The following is a 25020-nucleotide window of genomic DNA, read 5'->3' on the forward strand; positions in this document are numbered from 1 at the left end:
AAACAGAGGACAGGATTTACAGAGAGGGAAAAATATTATAGGCAGTGTGATCTCCTCTATAATAAAACTCATTCTATTTCTGTGATATTGTCTAGTTATGATTTCCATCCATCCAATTATAGTTTCTAGAAAAGATAAGATTGTGTTCCAAAGTAGATATTGCCAATTGGATATATTTTTCCAAAAGTCTAAAATATCTTATTAAATAGCCCACAACCTTTGCCCTAGAAAATGTATTTCCGAAACTGCTGCAAAAATCTCCTGTGTTCATAACCCCTCTTTGTTTTTTTGGACTCCAGACTCCTTGGACATGTTTGTGTTTATTCTCAAGATAATTCAGGGAATATTTCTTCGTATTGATTTGCATCCACCAATCAATGCAATGACTAGAATAACTTAAAAACAATCTTGATTACAACATCTATTTTTAAGACAAAGAAGAGATGAAGAAAACAGCACTTGAATTAATTATGGGTCAATGTATGGAAATTATATCGTTAATGATCAAGTTTCTGCATATTGTTCTATGTTGACACAGTTCTGCCCAATCTACAAGACACATTCTCATCTTGTAATCCCCTCACAGACTCTGCAGTGATAAGAGTAATGTCTTGTTATCTCCCAAGATTACAGACATCACTATTCAGCAGAATATATCCTCTGATAATGCAGTGAAACAGTTGTAGGCAGAGGTTGTATGGAGCTTTTCACCTATTTCCATTTGCAGTATGGTAGAGTATAGCCATGGGGCAATCTTGATTCAAATCAAAACAACCTTAGACATGATGATCACGAACAGATCGGTCTTGGATCAAAACAATAACGAGGCTATATACAGGCTATATACAAGGAGCACCGGTACCAAGTCAGTGTACTGGGGTATGAGGTAGTTGCGGTGATTGATTTAGGTCATATGTATATGGAGGTTTGGTTAGGTGATTGATCGAAGTACTATGTACATGTAGGTAGGGGGTGAAAAGCAGAAAGTCCGGGTAGCCATTTAATGACATGTTCAGCAGTCTAATGGCTTTGGGGTAGAAGCTGTTCAGGAGCCTTTTTGTCCCATTGGATCAATGCCAACTGTGTTATAAACCCCTGTATATTCCTGACCCCATAACAGCACTAATGTTGTATACTAGTTGGAGGTTAGAGTTAGAGGTGGGCTGATCAAGGACTATCATTAAGTATGTAAACACCTTTCAAAAAGTGTTTTGACTTATGTTGCATAACGGTACAAGGGTGGAATGTGTTGAAGAGGGGCCACATAGTGTAGTCCTTAGTGTTTTTATTTAATTTAACAAGGTAAGTCAGTTAAGAACAAATTCTTATTTTACAATGACTGCCTATCCCTTCCAAACCCCCCCCTAACCTGGATGACGCTGGGCAAATTGTGAGCCGCCCTTTGGGACTCCCGATCACGGCCGGTTGTGATACAGCCTGGGATCGAACCAGGGTCTGTAGTGATACCTCTAGCACTGAGATGTAGTGCTTTAGACCTCTGCGCCACACAGGAGCCAGGTTGCTGTAATGCATCTAAAATGTCCACCAGGCAACATTCTTTAGATTATAGGCCTAGTTCAAATAAAATTGAATTGTATTTGTCACATGCGCCGAATACAACAGATGTAGTAGACCTTACAGTGAAATGCTTACTTACAAGCCCTTAACCAACAATGCAGTTGTAAGAAAAATATGTGTTAAGTAAAAAATAGATAAGTAAAAAAAAAAGAAATAAAATAAACAAATAATTAAAGAGCAGCAGTAAAATAACAATACATACATACAATACAGGAAAACACTAAACAAAATACAGTCCCTCTATAAGCCCATGTCCCTCCCTCTGGAGGTCAGAGGCTGAGGTGTGTCCGGTATCATGTAAACACAGCGGAGCTGAGCACATTGTGTCCTTAGGCCCTCCCTGAAAAACATGTTGTAGAATGGAAGATCAACATGTTTTCCTGAAAAGGCCTACAATCTTCTCCGCAAGAGTTGCAATTAATGAACACAGTAGAGAACAATGGAAGTATGATCGATGTTCTGATCCTATGATCAAAGTCCTTCATCAAAGGACTATGATGATTGGTCAGATCAGTAATTGCATTTAATGGAAGTACACTGTGATCAAATCAAGAGCAGTGTTAAAGGCTTTGGATTAAGTATGATGGTTCTCTGTTCTGTATTTTTTTCAGTCAGCTTAACCTGCACTTATCCAGCTTGACAGGACTGCGAAAGGTTGCAGAATGCACAAATTCACAAACAGCAAAACCCCACTGAATCAAACATTTCAGAAAACATTTACTTATCTGTTTCAAGCAGATTGCTCAACCTGATGAATTATTGGTTTGATATTACAGTCAGACATACATTTATCTGGCTTTAAGCCAGATGTTTCCCGTCTGCCCATTTCATAACTATTGACCTCCTGTTATTTGTTCCTTTCATCATCGTGCTGCACAGAGGATATTACATTCCTCAGACATCCACCTCCAGGTCTCAGGTTCAGGCTACATTGTGTAAACCAGAACATTTGTATGTCAAGTCAAGGTGTATTTATACCATTTTATTGGAAGAAAACATTATTGGGATTAAAATGAAAAGCTTAAAACAATAGTTAAACAGTAACTCCGTTTAGCAAATCAGCATAAAAAAAACATCTGCTGTTAAATGTTCTGTTATCACTTAGGAGCACTTCTTCTTTACACTACTTTAATCACAAACCGCCAGAGGAAGACCACTACTGATATTTATTGTTATTTAACTTTTATTTAACTAGGCAAGTCGGTTAAGAACAAATTCTTATTTACAATGACGGCCTACCGAAAGGCCTCCTACGGGGATGAAAAATAAAATAAGAATATAGGACAAAACACACATCACGATGAGACACCAAAACACAACATAAAGAGAGACCTAAGACAACAACATAGCAACACAGCATGGTATAAACACAATAAGACAACAACATGGTAGCAACACAACATGGTACAAACATTATTGGGCACAGACAACAGCACAAAGGGCAAGAACGTAGAGACAACAATACATCACGTGAAGCAGCCACAACTGTCAGTAAGAGTGGAGATAAAATTAAGCGTCTGCACACACACAGTTGCTTATGTACATGTTGGAGAGCTGGGTCTAGGAATAATAAAACCCCAGTGGTGTAAAGTACTTTCGTAAAAATACTTTCAAGTATCTGTACTTTACTTTACTATTTATATTTTTGACAACTTTTTACTTTTACTTCATTACATTTCAAAAGAAAATAATGTCATTTTTCTTTAAAACATTTTCCCTGACACCCAAAAGTACTCCTTATATGTTGAATGCTTAGCAGGACAGGAAAATGGTCCAATTCACACACTTATCAAGGGAACATCCCCGGTCATCCCTACGGCCTCTGATCTGGTGGACTCACTAAACTAAAATTCTAAGTTTGTAAATTATGTCTGAGTGTTGGTGTGCCCCAGGCAACAACAAAAAACAAGAACATTGTGCAGTCTGGTTTGCTTAATATAAGGAATTTGAAAGGATTTATACTTTTACTTTTAGTAGTTATAATTAAAATAGTAGTAGTATTTTACTGGGTGACTTTTCCTTCTAATTGAGTCATTTTCTATTAAGGCATGTTTACGTTTACTCAAGTATGACAATAGGGTACTTTTTCCACCACTGTCATCTGTCAATCTCAATCATGTGATAGAAATCAAGTGATTCAAATAAGGTTGCCTGTGCCATCATCAGTGTAATGGAGTAGTGCACAGACCTACTGGTTTGTGTGGATGGGTTAACAGGCCAATTCAGGGCTCTGGTTATATGGTTACATGTTACACAGCGCCCTTACGTGGACATTTATTTTGTCTCACATAGAGGCCCAATTTAAGTATTCCATTCCAATCTTACAATCAACCAATTATAGTAAATGCATTGCATTCCTTGGTCATAGATTCAATCGAGGTTTACAATTTAAAAAAAATGTGTTAATGGGTACATTTTTGCAAAAAAAGTTGGCATTCCATTGTAAAAGTTAAACCAGGTTGGAATGGAGTGCATGGTCCGGGTGCTAGGGTGTCCTTGATGGGTATCATAGGATGGGTTTGCAGAGGTTCGTGATGGCGTTGCCAAGGCAGCTCGTTTTGTAGCTCGTACTTTACGCAGACTGTTTCATCTGTGGAATAACGTTTGCTGACTCACTGACAATCACCCAGGTATGAACGCATTCATGATTGAAAAGTCTGATCTTTCAACTGCATATGGGACATTTTAAACTTGAGAACACTTATGAACCACCTTGATAGCATTATTTTTTTTATCCCATTATAACTGAGCAATATAAAATATTGGAAACATTTCCACATTCATACAGTTGAAGTCAGAAGTTTGCGTACACTTAGGTTGGAGTCAATAAAACAGTTTTTTCAACCACTCCACAAATTTCTTGTTAACAAACTATAGTTTTGGCAAGTCGGTTAGGACATCTACTTTGTGAATGACACAAGTAACTTTTCCAACAATTGTTTACAGACTTTACAGGCCAGTGCATTCTTTATGGGACTGTTGAGTACAACACATTTAGCCTGGTTCGGGAGAGCCCCAGCCATCCCTCCCTCCGCTACTTTGTGTAAGCCATCTCTGTATATGTGGCCATCTACTGGTTCTACACCAGCTGTGTGGAAGAGAAGGTCAAGAGGTGAGAGGTTCAACTGTATGGCCCAGCAGATGTGTCAATAATATCGATTTCCATGCCCAAACAGTGTGGCATCAACAGAAATTATTTGTTTGTTGTTGATTTGATTTGGACTATTTCTTTACCTAGCTCCCATTCTGCACCCCCAGGGAAAGACTGTGGCTGAATGTTACTCTGGGCGGGTGTGTGAAGATATTGTTCTTACTGGCAGTGTCAGGGACCGCCTCTTTCTGTCTGCCCTTCAAAACGTGCCCTCCATAACCAGGTGAGATGGCTGCCTTGTTTTTCCGTCTTCTCCCATATCACCTCTGTGCTCAGTGCCCTCTTGTCTCTCATACTGTATATGACAGGTGAAATATTTTTTGCTGTTCTTTTATATCTGGAGGACTTCTTTAATTTCAGTTGTGATGAAGCAGACCATAAAACCTGAGTCAGTCCCTACGATGGGAATCAGTTCTACACAGGCGTGTATAATGCAGAGGTCTGCCCTGACACTATCCATATCATGATGACACATCAAAACGCTGTTGCCTTATTAGACCACAGATACTTTTTTATAGCCTTGGTATTGACATTTTTATTTAAAGCCATATTGTATTCTTCATCTGTCCTCTATTTCTTTGTCTTTCCCAGAAGTCTGTGTGGGTGAACTTCTTCTTCTGGGTGCTGATCGTGGCGGTGGTGTTTGTCCAGAAACGTCAGGGTCAGAATGGAGCACGTCTGAAACAGAACCCTTCCACCGACCTGTCTGACCCCAGTGACCTAACCTATAGCCCGATGGGTGCCATTATGTGTCTTTGGATCTAGTTCCCTGCATGCAAGAACCTACTATTGGCCCAAGATCAAATAACAGGGGCTTGTAAAACAGGATGTTTCGGTCATCAATGGGGCAACCTAACTACAACATGTTTTCACTATGGAATAGTGGGAAATACAATTAACTTTGGAAGTAACCTCTTCCATTTTTGTATACTTAAATCAATTAGTTACACAATTCAGTCCCTTCCTGATATATAGGATGATCTGTTCAAATTATCCTGTACTGATATGTTTCTTCTTTTAAAGACAAAACATTTCCTGTGAAGTGTATATTCTACATATATCTACATACATACATACATATATATATATATATATATACACACACATTTTAAAAAATTGTCTTAATCTTTATTTGATTATTATTAATTAAGTACAGATCATTACTAGTTATTTTCTAGTATTGAATGAGTTACAATTTTTCATTTTATGAGAAAAAAAATCATTCCATCACAACCTTTATAAATGCCATTAACTACAGTCTTCAATCCCAACCACTTCATAATTCTTTTCCTCCTCTCACCATCATCTATCCCTCTCCTCTCTGCCCTTTTCTTCAAGCACTCTCTTTCTCTCCATCTTTACAAATTGCTTGCTGAGTTTGCAAGCTTGTCTTTCTTTTGTTTCAATGGGGCCTTGGTGTCCAGGAGCTGCTCCAGCTGCCTGCGTATGTTAGATATGTCTAGCTGTGCTGCTTCTATCTGCAGGCCCTGGCCCTCCTCCCTCAGCTGAGGTAACCTCACCAGGGCCCACTGGGTGCTCTGTGCCTTGCATGGGGTCCTAAGCTGTGCTGCCTCCACCAACAGGAACTCCATGTTCCTCACATCAGAATCCACCTGCTCCTGAGACATTTTATGGACTGGGGGAAAGTGAAAAGTGAAATATTACAGAACAAATGGAGCACAAAACGCATACTAGTCTGGAATTAACACCAAGCAGAGCATAAAACATCTGACATGGATTTGCACTGATAGTGTTGATTCACTATCTTAAAACCACTTGGTAAGATATTAGCCACCCTCCTGTAAATGTTAATAAAGACTGAAATGTTCATGGTGGCAGCATCAGTCTGATTCATCAGCCTGAGACAACTGCAAGTGGCTTACCATTGAACTTATCTCTCACCTACAGTGCTATCAACAACAGGCAACACATTTTCACCATTCAGGCACTTTCTGAACCACAAAATAACATATATTGTTTTACATCTATGTCTCCATAAGCATAAGGGAAGCCAACAAGTAATGTGTGCATAACACATTGCATGTGACAATATAACATAATATTTCAGTGTAACTACCTGCAGTTATTGGATTATAATTACATTGTGGTTACCAACGTTCTTACATGACTGCATAGTACAACATTTTGCTGTAAGTGTTTAAACATTTTCCTCTGATTTATACAAACTCCTAATAGTGTATGTCTACAGACATTTCTTGGAAGGGCCACTTACCACAGTGAGAAACGTTTCACACCTGCAAATGGAACGTGCTGCAGCAGTTTCTTCTCTCCTCTTCACTCAAATGTTGTTTTTTTTACATCTACTTAACAATTACTGGTAAATTCCCATGCAGTTGATGTGCAGACTCTCATTTGTCATATGAAATGTGACGGGTGCTTAGCCCTTTAAAACCAGCTACGGGTAGGAGGGAGAGAGAGACTTTGCTTGCATGCAGACAGACATGCATGGATGTACCGAGAACCAAAACCAACACTTCTTTACAAAATGATTTTATGAATCTGGTTACAATATGTAGTTACAAGATCACTGGTAACAACAACGTGACCTAACAGTTATAGGCCTAATGCAATTTCAAACAGTTACTGTACTTGACACTCAACAATTTGAATGTGTATTGGTAACACATGAGACACAACAGAATGGGAACACACAGGAGTCTTTTCAAGATAGGGAGTGGTTTTAAAGTGTTGGTGGGACAAGTCACCATGTCAATACCTTCATACAGTACCTATGAATGATAACATGGCCATTATTTGAAAAGTAGGTCCACATTCACATCCGTGAATCTTTTTCCTGTTATTAAGATGGTCTATTTGTGCTTAATAATGTGCACCTACTATGACATGTGAATATGCTGATGTAAAGAAGTGTAAGTCCTGACATGCTATTTCGCCTGGCTTTCAGTCTTTGTATGGGCGTGTCTTTCTGTAATTCTGTGAAGTTGTGTTATGTCAACTATGTGCTGTCTGCATGTTGTTTGAATATCTACATAAAGACAGATAATACATTTCTTGAAATAAATATTGTGTTATGAATTTTGCTCTAATTCCTAATTACAAGACCCTTTTTGGCTTTGATCCCAAGGCTTCCGAGCATCGATCACATCTTAATGGCATCAGTTGAGTGAGGGTTGGGGGGGGATATGTACTCAACTGCATCATATCCATACTTGACCATGATGTATAACTACAACAGTGGGCAGAACTGAGACATGGGGAGAACCCCTTTAGAATTGTGGTTAAGGCCAAATTGCTAAGAGGCATTTTGGATGAATAAAGGGGTTAATCTTACCAACATAAAATGGGACAATTGCTCTCTCCATAACTCTATCTTATCATATTCCATCCTGTTCCCCATATCCATGTTAGGTTTAAAAAGTGAGTTTCTTTCTCCACATTCCTGTTGTCTGTGAGGGGGGCAAATGCATATTTTTGGCTGACGGAGTCACAAGGCCATTTTTAGGCCAAGGACATTTTTATAAAATCATGAAGTTTCTCATAAAGTAGCTAGATTTTTAGCAACTACTGCATCCCTGCTCAAACATACCCATATGTGCACTTACCTCTTAAAACATTATTCACTATATCTGTGATGTCATAGACAATATTGTTGGCCGCTTGGATCTGCATTATCTCAAGAGGAAGATGAGTAGATGACATAAGCCGCATCACCTCAGTGCCTTGATCAAATGTATTATTTGTTTTACATCTAAAAGTAATAGAAAATCGGATTAATATCGTCTCTTTGTGTAATGGTAATATTTTTTTGATTTCATTGGCATGAGAGTTGTGCTCCACCTCCACCCGGGAGTTATGTAAGTTTACACAATATACAGTGCCCCTTGAATTAATCTAATAGATTGGTGGACTACTACTACTCCTGATGTTAAGCGCTAACTCAGCAGCTCATTGATACGTCCATACATTCATGAACATACATTTCATACATTGATGAACAATGATACAAAGCGATTGTTGTTCATTGTGGACAATGGGATACACATATTACACACTCTCAAGCAAGAGCAACTACATAGCTGTAATTTAATCTACCGTGACACAATAGTTTGGTTTCCCTACACATTTTGCAGTAGTCCTTTGTTGCAGGTCTGGAAACGAGGGTTTTTCTATTTGTTTTCTTTCTCCTTCGTTACCCCTCTCCTTTCCAATCCTTTCCATATTACCACTTATTTTTCTTCCTTCCCTATTTTCCTCTCCTCTGCCCTCCTCTCATTCATTTCTTGCATCATCCTGAGCAGATTTGCTTATCTACTCTCCATCACCCTAGCCAATCATAGTGACTATCCTGTGTCAAGGTCTTCCCCTCCATGGCAGCTCTCCTCACCATGGACGATCAACACAGGCAAGTGGAGAGCTTCCTGATAAGCTGGTGGTCTCTCTGTCACACAGGCCACTCCCTGCATGATCTCAGCCCTCACTCTCTCTAGTTCCTGCTCTCTATCCTCCTCTAGCTGCAGACTATTCTCATCCTCTTCAAATCCTTCTCCCTCCAGGACCCCTCTGCTCTCTTCGTTAGCCCGGCGAAGGCCCAGTCCCAGAAACCCACCACCTTCATCCCCTCTACTCCCCATCCCTGCACCAAGGCTCCGGGAGTGAAACAGGCAGGCCTGCCGCACCGTGTGCAAACGGCCCAGAGAGAATCCACTGCGGCTGAGGGCTAGCCTTCCTCCTCCCATCCTTCCCACTGTCCCATATGTCAAAGAGCCTGCCCCCATCGCCACGTTCCCCCTGACTCGCGAGGGGAGTGAGGAGCTGCTGGTGGACCTGCGACAGCGGGGGCAGCTCTGGAGGACGTAGCTAGAGTTACGCCTCATAGGGACACGCGTTGCCCCGGTAAACGCAGAGGGCGAAGATGTTGTGTTGTTGGTGTTCAGATCCATCAGCAACGCCTCGGAGTAACTGGGCACCATCTGCTGGTTGCAGCGAATGTGCCACTCCAGTTCAGTGATGTCTACCGTGTTGACCCTCGATATGACACGTAATCTGGGGCCACCGCGTTGCCCATTCTCCTGGCCTGAGCGGTAGTTGCCCACCTCAGTGCTGTCATTGTCATTGACTTCCTCGTTCTCACCAAACAGCTTCTCCACATGATAGTGGACATACGCCGTACGGTACTCTGACACCACACGTAGTGGCCAGGACAACATCAGGGCTGAGATCAGCCAATACATGCGCCGGCGAGAGAACCAGGGCGGCCACGCCGGGTCAGGAAAGGCTAGCATGTGCTCACGGAAGTCCACGTTCTTCAGGTGCATGCCCTCCCGTGCCTCCATGTAGTCATCCAGACCCTCGTTCTCTGCGAAGAAGCGTGCACGCTGAGTGAGGTAGGCAGCCTCGGCATGGGCACTGGCAAAGCTGAAACACTTGGTGAAACGAAGGCGTACGGCCGGGTGCTCCAGAAGGCCAAGAAGCTCCTTGGATACGTCCTTGACACCATGTCGGGTATAGTCAAATTCAGAGCTGGCTGTGTGTGTGTTGACCCGCTCATGGTACACCTGTGTGGTGGTGTAAGCGTCACCATTGCGGTATCGAGTCACCTGCCGTGTCCGTCTCACATAGTGATAGCTGATGGCCTTCCACCAGATACAGGGCATGGCCTGCTGCAGCCTCTGGACCCTGTTGTACACCTTGCTAATCCTCACCCGGGCCAGAGAGGATGTTTTAGAGAAGCAGTGCCAGCACTCCACCAGGTAGACCAGGTACAGCATGATCAGGAAGGCCACCGGGATGTAGACGTAGCCGTTGGAGCAGGGGCTGTCATGGTAGAGGCGGGCGCGGCCGCCGTAGTAGAGGCCGTGTTCATCGGCAGCCATGACAGTGACGCGGTAAAAAGAGCACCATCCCAGCGTGGCGAAACAGCCGAACATCAGCAGCGTGAGGAGCAGGCACTTCCAATGGGACTCTCGGCATAGGGACCCGGGAAGGGACTGTTTACAGGGACGCTGCTACAGGGGGGTAGGGATAAGAGACAAGGTAAAGCAGATGATGGGAGGGTGGAGGATCAGGCACAAATACAAGTAGAAATTTGGTTAACATTTTATAAATGGGAGTAAGGTAGCAGAGTTTGAGTGATGGGATCAGGAGCTTGACATTTGGGTAAAGGGAGTGATGTGAGGGTGGACAGGACATTTGATAAATGATTGTTTAAGTAGTGGGGATGGGGTTTTAACGATAATAAAACATCAAGTGTAATGGAACGTATGAGGGGTGATAAAAAGGAGAGGAACAGGATTGAAGGACATACAACACGAGGCAGAAAGACAAGGAAAGGAAAGGGTGTTAAAACTGGATTTTTCTGCAAGAAACAGAAACAGAGAAAACAGAACATATATTAAGTGTATTCCATTAGAATACAGACGATTGGGCATCAATCACACCATGGCCTTAATGTCAAAACAACATTAATAAACATCAATGTTGTCTCCTCTCTTGCTCCCCTTCTCTGCCAGAGATGGAACATTCCAGTCTCTGGAGGCATGAACACATTTCCTGGCAGAGTGAAACCTAAACCATGAAACCCATTTTAAACACTTGGTTTTAGTGGGCACTGGAAGAGGTTGATGCTTTTAGACCTCATCAAGAGAGAAAGAGAGTGCATTCAGCTCTCTGTTGCCAGTGGAAGTTAGTGGTACTGTGGCCATCCCTGCTTCCCATAGGGAGATGCACATGGACAGGGTCATTCTTGGCCACACAGAGCATAGAAAAAGAAACAAAAGGAAAACAAAAAAAAGAGATAGATAAGAGGTGGGGCCCGTGTCCACAAAGAGTCTCATAATGAATAAGATTATATGGACAGATACGAGATCAGCACTTCTATTCTGAGATGCTTTGTGGATATGGGCCCTGAGATCAGAGTATTTGACTATCTGCTTCGCTTTTGATGTAGTCAAATGGGCCTCTCACAGCCATGACAGTGACCTTGCAGGGAAGGTTTGTTTTGCTAAAAGGCAGGCTGCTGTCCAAACGGTAGCTGTGAGGAGGTGTGTTCCTGTTGGCAGAGGTGCCAGGGTTTAATTGTGCCTGCATTACAAGGACAAGGGAGCACGCTGAGTCAAAAGGGAGAGACCATTTAAGTTCACCGTAAAGCTAGAGCCAAGTGCCTCAATTGCTAATTTATTACATGTGTGTGTATCTATATTAATGATGATGGGCTAACTCTGTACTCATCCCCCACTTACAGGCCATTAGATAGGAAGAGATGAAGAGAAAGAGGTATGGGTAGTTTACTAGGAGCATCATGTTTCTTCCACTGTGCTTTTTCCCTCCCACTTGATCGCTTTTCTTCCCACTCCATATTGACATTAGCACTGTAAAACTACTTTGGGTGTAAAATTGTTGCTGAAAGGAGAATGGAAAAAACTGCTTCAATTTCACACACAGTAGAACATTTGGTTTTGCTCCTTCTTACTGTCATAAGGACAAGGACAAAATATTTCACCTATCGACTATCAGAGCAAGTTGCCTAATTAAATAATGGTACAGGGAAGACGAATAAAGAACGGGGACAGAGTAAAGGAGTGTCTTTTTGTTATAGAAACAAATCCACCTAAATGTAACATATTCTGATGCAACAACAGACAGAGAGAGATGGATAGTGTGTTTAAGTAGGTATATAAAGAGCATTTCAGTCATACTCAACCAGTGTTAATTATTTATCAAGCCTAAGAATTACCGGTCTGAGAGACAGTTTTATCGGGAATGCCTCTCACATTAGAGGCAGGCAAAAAACATAATGTGAGTTTGTGTGTGTATAAATTCAAGTAGGTCAGCCTGTCGTCTGCAAGTCCTTACTACATAAGAGTACAATTATTTTCAAAGTATGTGGAAGAAATCTGACCATTGATGGCTGCAAACACAACAGAAGACAAGACACACAACTATGTGGGTTGACCCAACCAGGTTTTCTTCAACCAGTGTCCAAACTGTAATGATACTACAGACCTCCCTCCCTTTTTTGTTTTTGTGTGTGTAGGAGCCTGTCTTCCACTGTCTTACCTTCACTTTGAGATGAAGGGCAAAGCAGAGGAAGAGAGAAAGTAGAGATGGCAGGCTTACAGTTCTGCCTGCACATCTGTCTTATTTCTCTCAAACCCCACAACATTCAAGGGAACACAGAGGCCGCCCGAGTAGAAAAGCAACCTCAGAAATAAACATTAACACACACAGAGGTGTGCTGATTTTGCCTGACAGGACACACAGACATCATTGTGCACATATCAACCATGCTCATTGGAAAAAAAGGGCATTATGACATGTAACTTATCTCACTTAACAGTAGATACGGTTGTGTCAGTATAATACAAACATAAAAACTCAATAGTGCTCTCTGTTGCTTGCCCAATCTGTCTCTCTTCTTTTTATTGATCTCTCTGTAACATAAGAGCTGAGGTTACAGCTCAGCAACTGAGGACTCTGTAACATAAGAGTCCTTGGACGTTTAGGCTACTACTCAAGACAGAACAGTGATCATAGACTATAATGTGGCCCGATGCTGTACAGTTCATTCTAATAAGTACTCCCCAAAGGAGATGTCTCCTAATCATGAGGAATGATTTAATAATTAATGTTGTTATCATGTCAGTAATTGTATGTGGCATTCATATCTCAGCCCAGGCAAATAGATGAGGGGGAGCTAAATCGTTCACCTCCAGTTCGACTGCAATGCAGTTACGTCCGTCCATTAGTGAGGGGTGACTTCTAGTAACCTTGTAGTATACACGCACTAAAAAAATACGTGACCGGTCTCTCGTAGCCTATTGTAAAGACCAGAGTTCCTCTGATCAAACTCGGTCGCACCAGAGATGCAGAGTTATGTTTGTGCTCAACATGTTGGTTAGTGAGTGGATAACTGAGTGAGCTCCACTGGTTACAGAGGAGTGAAAACGGAGGTTGAGTAGCCTATTAGCTTGAGCTCACCATGTAGTGCAGATCTAAATATATGGATAATATCCTTGCAAGCGCACATTCTATATGGGTATTAACATTGTCATTTTATTAGCCTGTATATAGTAGCCTAGGCCATTCAGTAGCAGCCAAAACAACAATTACGCACGCGCGCACTTACCCCCCCACCCCCACACCCCAAACAACCTAGCCAATGCTCTACTACCTCTTCTCTTCTGCCCCCGTTCAGTAAGGGCGCTTCTCCGGTCACCGCAGGCATTCTTTCGTTCCTCACAAGCTATGATTTGACCGTGAGCATCGGGATCTATCCGAGACTCCCACGATCAGGGGGTCCAGTGTCCGGACCGCCCCGCATGACAACTCAAGCCCCATGTCCGAATTCGATTCTCCGAAAGCAAACGTATTCGAGTATCAAGTATTCCTCTTGCCAGGTTATTAACACAGCTCCTAGCATTGCCCCAACGGATTGATCCGATCCTGTCCTGCGGTTCTTGTCACACGACGACCGCGGGACATGGCAAAAACCCGTTTCATGTGTAGTTTCTCGGGTGTCTGTTAAGTCACCGTATGTTGTTTTATTGCTAATGTATTGCTGTAATCTACTTATCTACAGTAGCTCCAGGCTCCAACATGGACCATCCAGCGGGGAAGACAGATGAGGAAATACTGTACGTTAAATCACAACCGAAACATCGCGTTATTATTTGGTAGGCTACCTCCTGACGATGCAGCTATGGTCTGTCAAGTGCGATAGCACGCTATTTGTCCATAGGCGTAAATGGATCCTCATCCTACCATTCAGATATTATGATTGGCAGATCATTTCGTTCACCCTCCTCGCGCGTTTGGTCATGTGTTTATTCCGGTTTTCACCTGCACATTTAATCGTCGACGGTTAGAGGTGACGTCACTGAGTACGGACATAAACGCGCACCATTTTCTAAAAGGCCTACATTCCAATTAGTTGCGGTGGCAATATTGTAGTCATTTAACTCCCGATATACGTTTTGTGAGCAAATACTGCTTCTTCAGTCTGACGAGCCTTGCACATCGCCCACGTTTCACAACCAACTAGTTCCATGGCAAGGGTCTACGTGCAGAAATGGGACAGAACCAAGAAAGTGTGACCTAACACTTCTGCTGAAAATTGTATGCCCGTGCGATTTGCCTCCACTTAACTGTGGCTATGTTGTGCTGTAAAAATGTAAAATATGCACATTATGAATAGGCTAACTGTTTGTATACTTATGTATCTACAAACATGCTATATCAGTTTTTTTTAAAGTAATATAAAAAGGCACGCAGGAATGGACAATTAACCATAGGAAATATGCAACAGCCAACGCTAGTAAATGTAAGTGCATTTTCTTTATTTAGACATGACAAAAACACCCACAATATATCCATCCACACTTTACCTTCTCTCATAGGCTTCTTCCAACTGGAGCCACCAACATTACTACATACCCCTGACTCCATCTTGTTAAACCCTCAACCAATTTATGTTTAAGCGGTTCTGAAATTTCATCAAGAAAAAAGGAATGCATTTTTGTACACAGCAATTGTTTGCTGGAAGGTCTTGGAAATTACTTCCTGGAATAATGCTATGTTTTTTATTTCTACGGGAAGCATGTTGGAAAATAAACCTAGTTTTAACTACTTATATGCTAAAGAACAAATTTGTCAATAGAGGAATTACCATCAAATAAATTAGGTGTGAACAAAGTGCATAAATAGACAAGTTTACCCAGCAAGTAACAAGTATTTTTACTGCACCGCTATGACACCTGCTTAACTGTTTGTGACCAATAAACTTCGATTTTTCACTCAAGTTTCTCTTTGCTCTGCCTGATCCATACACCATCATACAAGAGACATACCCAGTCCTCATCTGTTTAAAAAATATCCTCCTTAATGATTTCATTGTGTAAACCACATTTTGTTCTTCATTCGTTTGGAAATTGCAAGGACAATCTTGGAAATGTTGACGCAAATCTTAATCTATTTTGTCATAATCCTTCATCACAAATTGAGATTTGTCTATGTTTGTTCTTCATTGTGAGAAGTGGAATGATAACCACAATTTTAAACCATGAAATAGCATACTTGATCTTTCTCCCCACAACAGGATACCCTCCACCCCATCTTATTTGTACTCTAAACCCCCCTCACCCAATTCCTTCTCATTCTGGAATCAACAGCCATACCCCCGGGACTTAAATTCTGTTTTTTTCTTTCCCTGTAGGCCTCAGTTGACAGAGTGGATTTATACAGGCCCACCTTCAAGGGTGACCACTGATGAGCCTCCAAGCTTCTCTGCTAAGGTGCGCCGATCTTTGATGTCCTCCAAACCGTTAACTTGCCATTCATGCTTGATACCTAGAAATGAGCCAAGTGGTCAAATGTGTGAAAACAAATGAAAGCACACTAATCATCAGTTAGATTTTTTTTCAACCTAAAAGGTTAAGCTCACCTGTGAATTTCTTCTTAATGGCATCCTTTGAGCTGGCATAGATCATTTTGCTCTTTAGTGGAGCACCTTCTGGGGCCCTGAGATAGAAAGGAAACAGAAAATATTACCAAAGTATTCTGTCTTCATATCAGCAGAATTGACTAGTTGTAATCATCAAATTAAATCGACTTAAACCCAGTGCTTAACAGTTGACACTCACCAGAAGATGAAGACAAGGTCCTCCTTCTTGGTCTCCTTGGTCTCATAGGTTGCGTCATAGAGGGCGTAGCGACAGTCGTCTGCAGGCAGCATCTTGACAAAGTGCAGGTAAGGGTCTGCGATGGTGGTACCCACATCACCGGTCAGAATCTCTTTACCTGCTTCAAGGACAATGTGCTTCTTGTCCTCGCTGAGACAGAACAGCACTGCCTTCTTCCTCTTCTTCTTCTCATCCTCATTCGCCTGGGCCTTACGGACCTTCATCTCATTGAAGACTGTAATAACTTCATCAGTCACTGTCACCCCAGAGGCCTAAGAGGAGAAAACAAGTTGAATGCATCATGTACCCAAGAGGTCAAAGAATGAGATCTCTCAGCTTTGGTCTGCATGTTTGGACTGAAGTTTTAAAACAGTTTGCAGGGCTTTAAATGGCTTGTTTTTCCAGACTAAACGATTGCTGATATCTTCAGCCCCGTTGACTAATCATTAAGCAAACACTGTTAGTGGGCACACTGGGATAAGGATGTTGATAAATCACTATGATCATTTCACACTTGCACTGTTCAGAGCAGTTGACTTTACAGTTTAAAGAAAACATTTGGAACAGTTGTTAGTCAGGTCAGTACTTGAATGATTGAAATACAAGGATGGTGAGTGCCAAAAGTATTCTATATTTTTTCCTCAAAATTGCAAAAGACGAGCCACAAGTCAAACAAACAAAAAACTCAAGAGGGTTGTGTCAGAACAAAAGATACCTATCCATCAAGCAAACAGAGAAAGACAGCAGAGGGTGCTGTTACTGTTCCTGAAATCAATACCTTGGACAACTGACTAAGTGAAACATACCCTACATTTTCACAATCATCCACTTACATTCCAAAACAATCTCTAAAAAGAGCCAGGGAAAACTTTGAAAAGAGTATGTTAATCTCAAGAAAATACATTTCAGTTCCATTTCCAGTGGTATGAAGATGATTTGGTTGCTGGCAGCTAACTAGCTAGTGTTATAACCAAGGTTGAAGAAATACAATTCACTAAGACCATATGTAGGGTGTCCAATCAAAAACATATTTTGACCAATGGATAAAATGTTATGTAGATAATCCTCTGAAACAACCAATGGTCCAAACCTCATGCATCTTATCATAATCCGTTCAAAATGTATTGAGAGTTATTACCCTTACAGGATGGTCAAAATTATGGCAACTAAATCAATGGAGGCCAGAGAAAAAAAGTGGTACTAAATCAAGGGGGAAACCAGACTGGATGCTGAGTGAGAATTAAGGCTACCTGACAGGTTTACCATTGAAATAGTCATAAAACAATAAGAGGTAAGATAGCTATCGATTGAGACATTTTAGTATACACTGTTCATATTAACGCAAAGTTCCTGTATTTTTCTCCGAAATGTCAGAGCACTGTGCATACCCGAAAACCTTTTACATTTAATTCAGCTAGTGTCATGCCAATTTTTATATTTGCGAACAACAACAAAATGGTCAAATTTTTTTGCGATAAAGCTGCACCGCTCTGTAAACAGAGCTTGGTGCCTTTAACCTGATGCACTTTTATGTTAATCATGTTAGAGAAATACCCCACTGAACGATTCAGAACGAAGAATTACATTTGTCTTGATAAAATCTATTTTATAACATAAGTGAAATGTCATCACCCAGAATGGGTGGACACCCTGGCATATGAAACAGGATGTCCACTAGCAAACAAACAGTGTGTTTGCATTGGGAAGTTGTTGCACTTCCTCTTCCCCAAAGCAGTGGTTACAGCGCTTGGTACATTCACTCTTATGGTGGGTGTGCTGAAGCAGAAAACCATACTCAGTGTTAGAAACACACTGGCGTGCCGTTGTCAGCGCAAGTCAAGGGAGAAGGAAATTGTGTCAGGGTTCGATGCCATGGCTTCCTAGTTTGATGGAGCTGCTAACTAATTCTCAATAATCATTCTCAACAATTGTCACCGAAATTGTTAAAGTGAACATACGCAGTTAACAATAAGATACCATTGAACAAAATCCATTGACATGTCATAATCTACGAACATTGCCAGGTAGCTAGCAAGCTTTGACGGCACACTTCCTTGTACTTGCAGTAAGGGTGGGGTCGGCTGAAACGGGAGGTAACGTTAGCTACCGGTACTAGCTAGCTGGCAGTAAATGTTAGCGGGTGATGCGTTAGACAAGTGTCAGACTAGCATCGTCTTACTCAAACGTATTGTCACGTTAAAGCAATTGTCAATTCCAATCAACACCAATGGTGGATAGCGTACCGTTCGTTTGCTAACATAACTGTGCCATCTGAAGTAATCTAGCTAACTACGTATACTAACCAGTTAGCTAACTAATTTAGCCATCCGGTTAGCACGAGGCCTAGTTAGCTTAGCTAAATACTAGTGATACTGTTAGGTCATGGTTGAGAGGAAATGCCGAGGGGCCAGGTGATACCTAGTTAACTCTGACCATGAATGACAAATGGCGGTTTAGTTAAATGCTAATTGTTGAAGCAGGTTAGCCAAGTTAAACAGTTAGCTACCAAATGTGGGCTGTTAGCTAGCAAGGTGGCCAATGTTCACCGATTGAAAAACTATGGTGGGGAAATAAATAACTTCATTTTATGATCAGCGGGTCAAGTCGCTAACTACCCCTCCCCAATACAACTACTGTGGGTTGTATATGTAGGATAACAAAATTAGTTATTTGAACCATAAAAGTAACGTTACCATGGTTGGGTCTTTCGTGTATCAGCGTCTGAGTCGAAAATGAAATGTTCGTTCTTCTTGTTGAGTTCACACTAGACCGACGGACACGCGCCTGACGGGCATCAGAACAAAGTGAGCAAGTGTCAACCCAAAGTATCATGGGAATTGTATTTTCATTTATAACCCTCCCCCGAACACACACTGACACAATCACAGTATGCACTTGAACGACGTACAGTAGGCTAAACTACAGATCTAGACTGTAACACTCAATGTAAATAGAGTATAATTGAATAGAGTATAATAACGTTATAGAAGAAAACTGAGCTTTATAGCTACGTCTCTAGACTATATTAAGAACATACTTTTTTAAATCCCTAATGATCTATATGGTGAAAATAAACGTTTGCGCGCATTAAATCAGCTTTTAAAAAGTATGTCCAATCCAATTTGTCTCTTACAATCAATTCACTGTTTGCATTTTTGACAGACACAGGGACTGACGTGTCTGTCTCTCCGATACATCAGTCATTCATTCGCAATGAGAAGGTTGGCTAAACTCACTTCCAAATAAGGAAACGAACGGCAGTAGGGCCAATGCGCGCCTCGTGCACACCCTGCTGTTCGCGGCATCTATATCTCCATATATGGCCATTAGGGCATTTCGTTCAAATCTAGACCAAGACAGACGAGTACTTGCTGTGCAATATAAACGACAGACTCAAACCAGAGCAAAGCGAGTAAAAAAGAGGAAGAGAGAGAGAGAGAGAGAGAGAAAATAAACTAAACTAAACTACTAGGTGAAATACCACAGTGTGCCATCACACCAGCAAGAAAATGGCAACAAGTGAAGCACAAACACCCATATTTATTTTCCCTTGCACAAACACCCATATTTATTTTCCCTTTCGTACGTTGTTACACTATAAATAGCCATATAACATTTGAAATGTCTCTTATTTTTAAACTTGTGAGTGTAATCTTCACTGTTCACTTTGGATTGTTTATTTCACTATTGTTAATTATCGATTTTACTTTCTTTGACAATGTGAACACATGTTTCCCACGCTGATAATGGCTTTTTTAATTGACTTGAGAGAGAGTGAGAAGGAGCATGACTACGGGGAGGTGTTCATTCGTTGTCTTATAGCACCACCAGTTTTTCCACACATCCATACATTGGACTAGTCTACTGAGTGAGATGAGCAAGACTATAGCTTTGTGACACATCTTCTGTGGATAAAATTAAGGGATGATAATTGTAGCTATATAACACAATACATTCTCTTAAATTCACTGTGTTGATATATAAGAGTGTTCACGAGATAGGCCTGATACGGCCTAATTTACCAGTAGGCCTAGCGATGAGACTGCTATCAGAGACGGAAGAGGAAGGGATACATCTCAGTCCATTTTTTCTGGCTCTTATACAGACCCAGCAGCTATTGCATTGGTGTGAATGGGAGAACCACCTCTTCAGTAAACCGGAACTGTGACAATTTTTTCAATGGTAAACGGCCTGAGTAAGACATCTTTATGTATCCACCATCTTTGAAGCTATCACGCTTGCTTGTCATGACGTTACTTTTTGTGCCACTGCAGTCTCCGTAGACATCTAAACATGGCGGCGTCCTACAAACGAGTTATGTAGCTTGTGTCCAGCTATGTTCTGATTGAAAAAAATCAAAGGGTTCCATAAAAATCTGACAGTAAGAAAAATGACATTTCGGTATTTGTTAAGCGGTATATCGAAGTGCTGGTCTAGTCTTGCACGTCATCGATTATCAAACTTTTCGCGATTGCGGAACCTTAGCGAAGTGACACCGAGAGCGATATTGAGCCATCCATCACATACACCTTCACCATCGTCGACATGCACTGGCATGAGCAATGGCCACCTATATAGCCGTGTAAGAGTAGCATACAGTTTGGGGAGAGAGGGTGCTATATGGGCAACAGATACGTTGTGTTTTGGTCTGTTATCAATCCGCTCAAGAGTGAACACACAAAAACGGTACTTTCATGTTATGAAGAAACTGCACCAACAGGTGCCTCTTTTCCGCCCTCTTTCTACATCGACAGCGGTTGCAAAAGACGTGGTTCTGTTTGAGCACGACCGAACAAGGTTCTTTCGCCTCTTAGCAGTCTTCTGTGGTGGTCAGTTTCTTTTCTGGACATACCTGGCCCACTTCGCCTTTACTGGTCTTCGAGACACTGGTGGAAGTGGTTCTGGTGGGAGACATGTCTCCACTACTGGCTTGGCAGGACTTTGGAGTTTCGATATGAACCTGGGATCTAATGCTTGGAGATATGGATTCACACTGGCATGCCTTGTTATTGGTATGTGCCAGAATTGAGTGTGCAGAAGACTGGCACTATTATAAATTAAGGCACCTATACCTGTGTGTGATTGTATTAATACTTTTCACTCTCTCTTAGGTGGAGGGATCATGGGACTTGGTGCTCTGTTCTGCCGGCGTTCTGTCAGCCAGGTGATTCTACATAAGGGGGGCAGGATGGTCACCGTGTCGACACAGTCACCCCTGGGACCAAACAAGGGACAGAGAATTACTGTACCCTTGTCACAAGTGGCCTGTTACGCCCACAGACAAGAGTCTCCTACTTTCATTCCCCTCAGGGTGAAAGATCGCAAGTTCTACTTTCTTTTGGACAGAGAAGGCACACTGAATAATCCCCAACTGTTTGATGTTACAGTTGGGGCATATCGATCATTCTAGGTGTGTCAAGATAACAGAATGTGACTTGTCCCCCATTGTCAATGCAACATTGTGTCAGTACAAAGGGGTTGATTGGAATGAATTCAACAATCTGTTGGCTAAAGTTCTCAACATAAACCATTGATTAAGTTTGCAAAAATGTTGGCTTTTTGTAATTAATTTGACCACAAATAAGATATAGATATTAATAAACTGTGGATGTAAAAAAAAAATAATAATAATGTTTCCAGTGCATTGAAGTGGATCATTTTCAACACTATTCACCACCTCCAAACCAAAAATACAAATTTTCAGTCAGTATTTTTACTCTGGGATGAAGATTGTTGTAACTGTAACTAAAATCTGCATCTGATAGTAGATGATCTTAGCAAGAAGGTGTGATGGGTCCACACTCAAAAAAATAGATGCAAATATATTGCATAAAGGCTTTACCACCTTATGCAATGTGTAGATGATCTTAAAAGGCGTACATATTTGACCTGGCTAAGAGTTTGAGTTAAAGATTAGTTTGAGATAACATTAGATAATCTCTCCTGGCTCAGTTCCCCACATACCCCCTCATTGAGACGGGGTGGAGTGACTAGTTACCCTCAATTCCCATTGAGATTGAGGAGTTACTGTAGTTGCCCCCATCTCCCTTTTGAGTGCAATCTCCACTCCACTTCCAACAGCTGTCACTGAACCTACTGAATGATCTACAAATAGTAATGAGTAGTTATTTATGATGCATGGTAATTTGTAGATCAAACAGTCTGCAGTCACCTGCAGTGTCAGCTGAAATGTTGAACAAGCCCAATATTGAGCATGTATTGGCCTAGACCTTGCTCCTGAAGTTGATCCTGGATCAATAATGAATTCCTCCTTCATCCACTTCATCCTAAGGAAGACTTACAACTGGGAGTTGGGTATTTCAAAACATCACCATCATGCATTATTGCTTCTAATCTACCCAAATAGGGGTCATGTAAAAACAACAAGCTGTTACAGATCATTATTGTCATCTTTTAATCAAAACAGTGTAAAAACACGAGGGTTTTCACAATTACAATAAAGTTTTGGACAATTGTTTTTTTTGTATTATAAATACTATGACATGCTATAAGGGGCACAGACATGACTTAGAAAAGGCTCACCAGCTCAAAGGATAGTATAGATAATGCTTTGATATTCAGAGAGAAAAGTGATATTGAATGGAGGGAAATAAACACTATTTGTGTGAAGAACAATATGACAAAACTGCAAGGGAAAATTGAACATGTGCCATGCAAACTAATAAAAGAGAACTGAAGAATACAAATTCCCATCATCAGTTAATATAAAACAGTTCGAGATAAAGCATTCCCGTGTCGGATGCACAGCATGTTGCTTATTTCAGAACCATGGTCAGCTCCCGTCATATTGAATGCACGATAAGAACGTGGCCTGTGATATTTTGCTAGAAATCTACAACATAGCAAACGACCCATTCCCCTTTTATGTAACCTGAGGTGACATTAACAACATATTTTATATTTGATAGAAGAGGTTTGTTGGTACCATCTCATTCATCGGGGGAACAGACTAGAAGAGGATCTGGACTACCGATGCTCCCAGCGCTGGAACTTCCGTCTCCAAAGTCCCGGGCCACAAAATACTGTAAACTCAACTCGGACGACCCGCCAGGACTGGAATCACCTCTGCTGACACAACCCTCCTCCAGAACAACACACAGTTCCTTAAGATCGAAATTCTCCTTTACCAATCCATCTTGCACTCGTTCCAAATCAGCTAACTTCTTCAGATGTCCACCCACGTCCTCACGCATCACTTTGGCTGCGTTGTGTCCAAAAAGTTGCCACTCTCGGGAAAGCGTTTTTATTTTCATTCTGTCATCATCCAGGAAACTACATAGTTCTCGCAGTTCTTGGTTCTCCTCCTGAAGCCTATTATTGACTACTTTGAGTTCCCTGATTTCGAGTAAATGCTCCTGCAGTTGTTTATTAACCTCTTTAATTAACCGCCCTCGCTGTATAAGGGCTGTCATCTTGTTGGCCTCCTCTTGGCGCAACCTGGCCACGATGTCTTTTTTGGAGAATGACATCAAATCCTCGTCGGACATTTTAGAGAGCTCTCGCTTGTCAATCTCGCTGTTGCTGCACATTTTGTGTCATTTACTGTAGGCTTGGCGTCATGCGAGTGCGGCTCAACGACTATGCATGGAAAATATGGCAATTTGCAAAAAAATAAACAGTAATAAAATAGGTAATGGAATGCTTACAAAATTATGATTTAAATTGTGATGCTCTGATCCTCAACGCTACCGAGTATGTCTTGCAAAACAAGCCTTTGCCCACATTGCCTCTGTCATTGTCATTTTCACGACACGAAGTGAAACGAGCGTTTTATGTAGCGCTTTATGCGATTTGTATCGATGCCTCTTCTAAAGCGCGTAATACATGGCTCTTAAAAACGGCCAGTTAAGAAGAACATAATTCGTCACCAGTAGGCTGATGTTGATGTAAAAAGACACTGTATTTTCTCACTTTCGCCAGGGTGGCGCTCAAGTCCTGTCCACAGAAAGATAAACGCGCAGTCATATTTGGACAGAGGAAACAATGCGCATACAGATTTGTGGAACAAAGCAGCATATTAGTCGGACCCAGCGGAGAAACCCTGGGAGGACCCGGCTCCTTGGAGTGGCCCTTCCTCTGAGGCTGTACTGGGTCAAGATAAGAAGATTTCACCAGTGGTACCCAACCCACTAGCGGCACCTTTTTTCGGTTATCAGGAAGTGCATCCTGCATTACTTAGCTCACTTTGCAACTTTATTGCCCTGTGGTCTCCGCTCGAGGTCGCACCTGGTTTGACATGTCCAGGTTTTTGATTTGTTTTCCCTGTACTCTTTCCCATTGTTGAGTGTTGGGGTCCTGTCTACAGGCCCCTTCATTTCTAGGTTTCTTGCCCGCTATATATACATTCTTTATTGCTTGCAGAGCCAATCCTTATCCCTGGGTTACGGATCTGACTTGCCTATTTCCTTATAGGTTTCTTGCCCGCTATATGTCTATTTTTACTGCTGGCACGGCCCCATGGTTTGGGCCTTAAACTTGTCTTAGTACTCATCCCCATTAATGGGTGTTGGGGGCCGGGCTGAGGGCCCCTTTGTTTATAGGTTTCTTGCCCGCTATATACTTGTTTTTTTTTGCTGGCACAGCCCCATAGCTTGGGTCTTAAACTTGTCTTTG

General features: G+C 41.6%; 4 protein-coding genes across 5 annotated transcripts; 1 reads left to right on the forward strand and 3 right to left on the reverse strand.

The window, feature by feature from the left end:
* Positions 1 to 5846: 5846 nt before the first annotated feature.
* On the reverse strand, positions 5847 to 14864 carry LOC112231344 (transmembrane protein 151B). Of its 2 annotated transcripts, XM_024398049.2 has the most exons (3): positions 13881 to 14864; positions 11016 to 11066; positions 5847 to 10716 (listed from the first exon to the last, which is right to left on the reverse strand). In XM_024398049.2, exons 1-3 carry the CDS (start codon positions 13932 to 13934, stop codon positions 9052 to 9054), a joined length of 1770 nt encoding a protein of 589 aa, XP_024253817.1. In that variant the 5' UTR covers positions 13935 to 14864; the 3' UTR covers positions 5847 to 9051. The 2 variants fall into 2 exon arrangements, with proteins under 2 accessions (XP_024253817.1, XP_024253818.1); XM_024398050.2 differs by lacking the exon at positions 11016 to 11066 and having other exon boundaries at positions 5848 to 10716; positions 13881 to 14859.
* A 160-nt stretch (positions 14865 to 15024) lies between these two features.
* LOC112231345 (cofilin-2) lies at positions 15025 to 19197 on the reverse strand. Its single transcript, XM_024398052.2, has 4 exons — positions 19080 to 19197; positions 16348 to 16658; positions 16149 to 16225; positions 15025 to 16054 (listed from the first exon to the last, which is right to left on the reverse strand). The coding sequence occupies exons 1-4, from the start codon at positions 19080 to 19082 to the stop codon at positions 15942 to 15944; spliced, it is 504 nt and encodes a 167-aa protein (XP_024253820.1). The 5' UTR covers positions 19083 to 19197; the 3' UTR covers positions 15025 to 15941.
* A 1441-nt stretch (positions 19198 to 20638) lies between these two features.
* tmem223 (transmembrane protein 223) lies at positions 20639 to 22028 on the forward strand. The gene is made up of 2 exons (XM_024398058.2): positions 20639 to 21398; positions 21498 to 22028. The coding sequence occupies exons 1-2, from the start codon at positions 20777 to 20779 to the stop codon at positions 21794 to 21796; spliced, it is 921 nt and encodes a 306-aa protein (XP_024253826.1). The 5' UTR covers positions 20639 to 20776; the 3' UTR covers positions 21797 to 22028.
* Positions 22029 to 22783: 755 nt separating this feature from the next.
* LOC112231348 (coiled-coil domain-containing protein 85B-like) lies at positions 22784 to 24326 on the reverse strand. The gene has a single exon (XM_024398059.2). The coding sequence runs from the start codon at positions 23934 to 23936 to the stop codon at positions 23337 to 23339; it is 600 nt and encodes a 199-aa protein (XP_024253827.1). The 5' UTR covers positions 23937 to 24326; the 3' UTR covers positions 22784 to 23336.
* Positions 24327 to 25020: the final 694 nt, after the last annotated feature.

Source organism: Oncorhynchus tshawytscha, linkage group LG33 (assembly GCF_018296145.1).
Source record: "Oncorhynchus tshawytscha isolate Ot180627B linkage group LG33, Otsh_v2.0, whole genome shotgun sequence".
Lineage (NCBI taxonomy): Eukaryota > Metazoa > Chordata > Actinopteri > Salmoniformes > Salmonidae > Oncorhynchus > Oncorhynchus tshawytscha.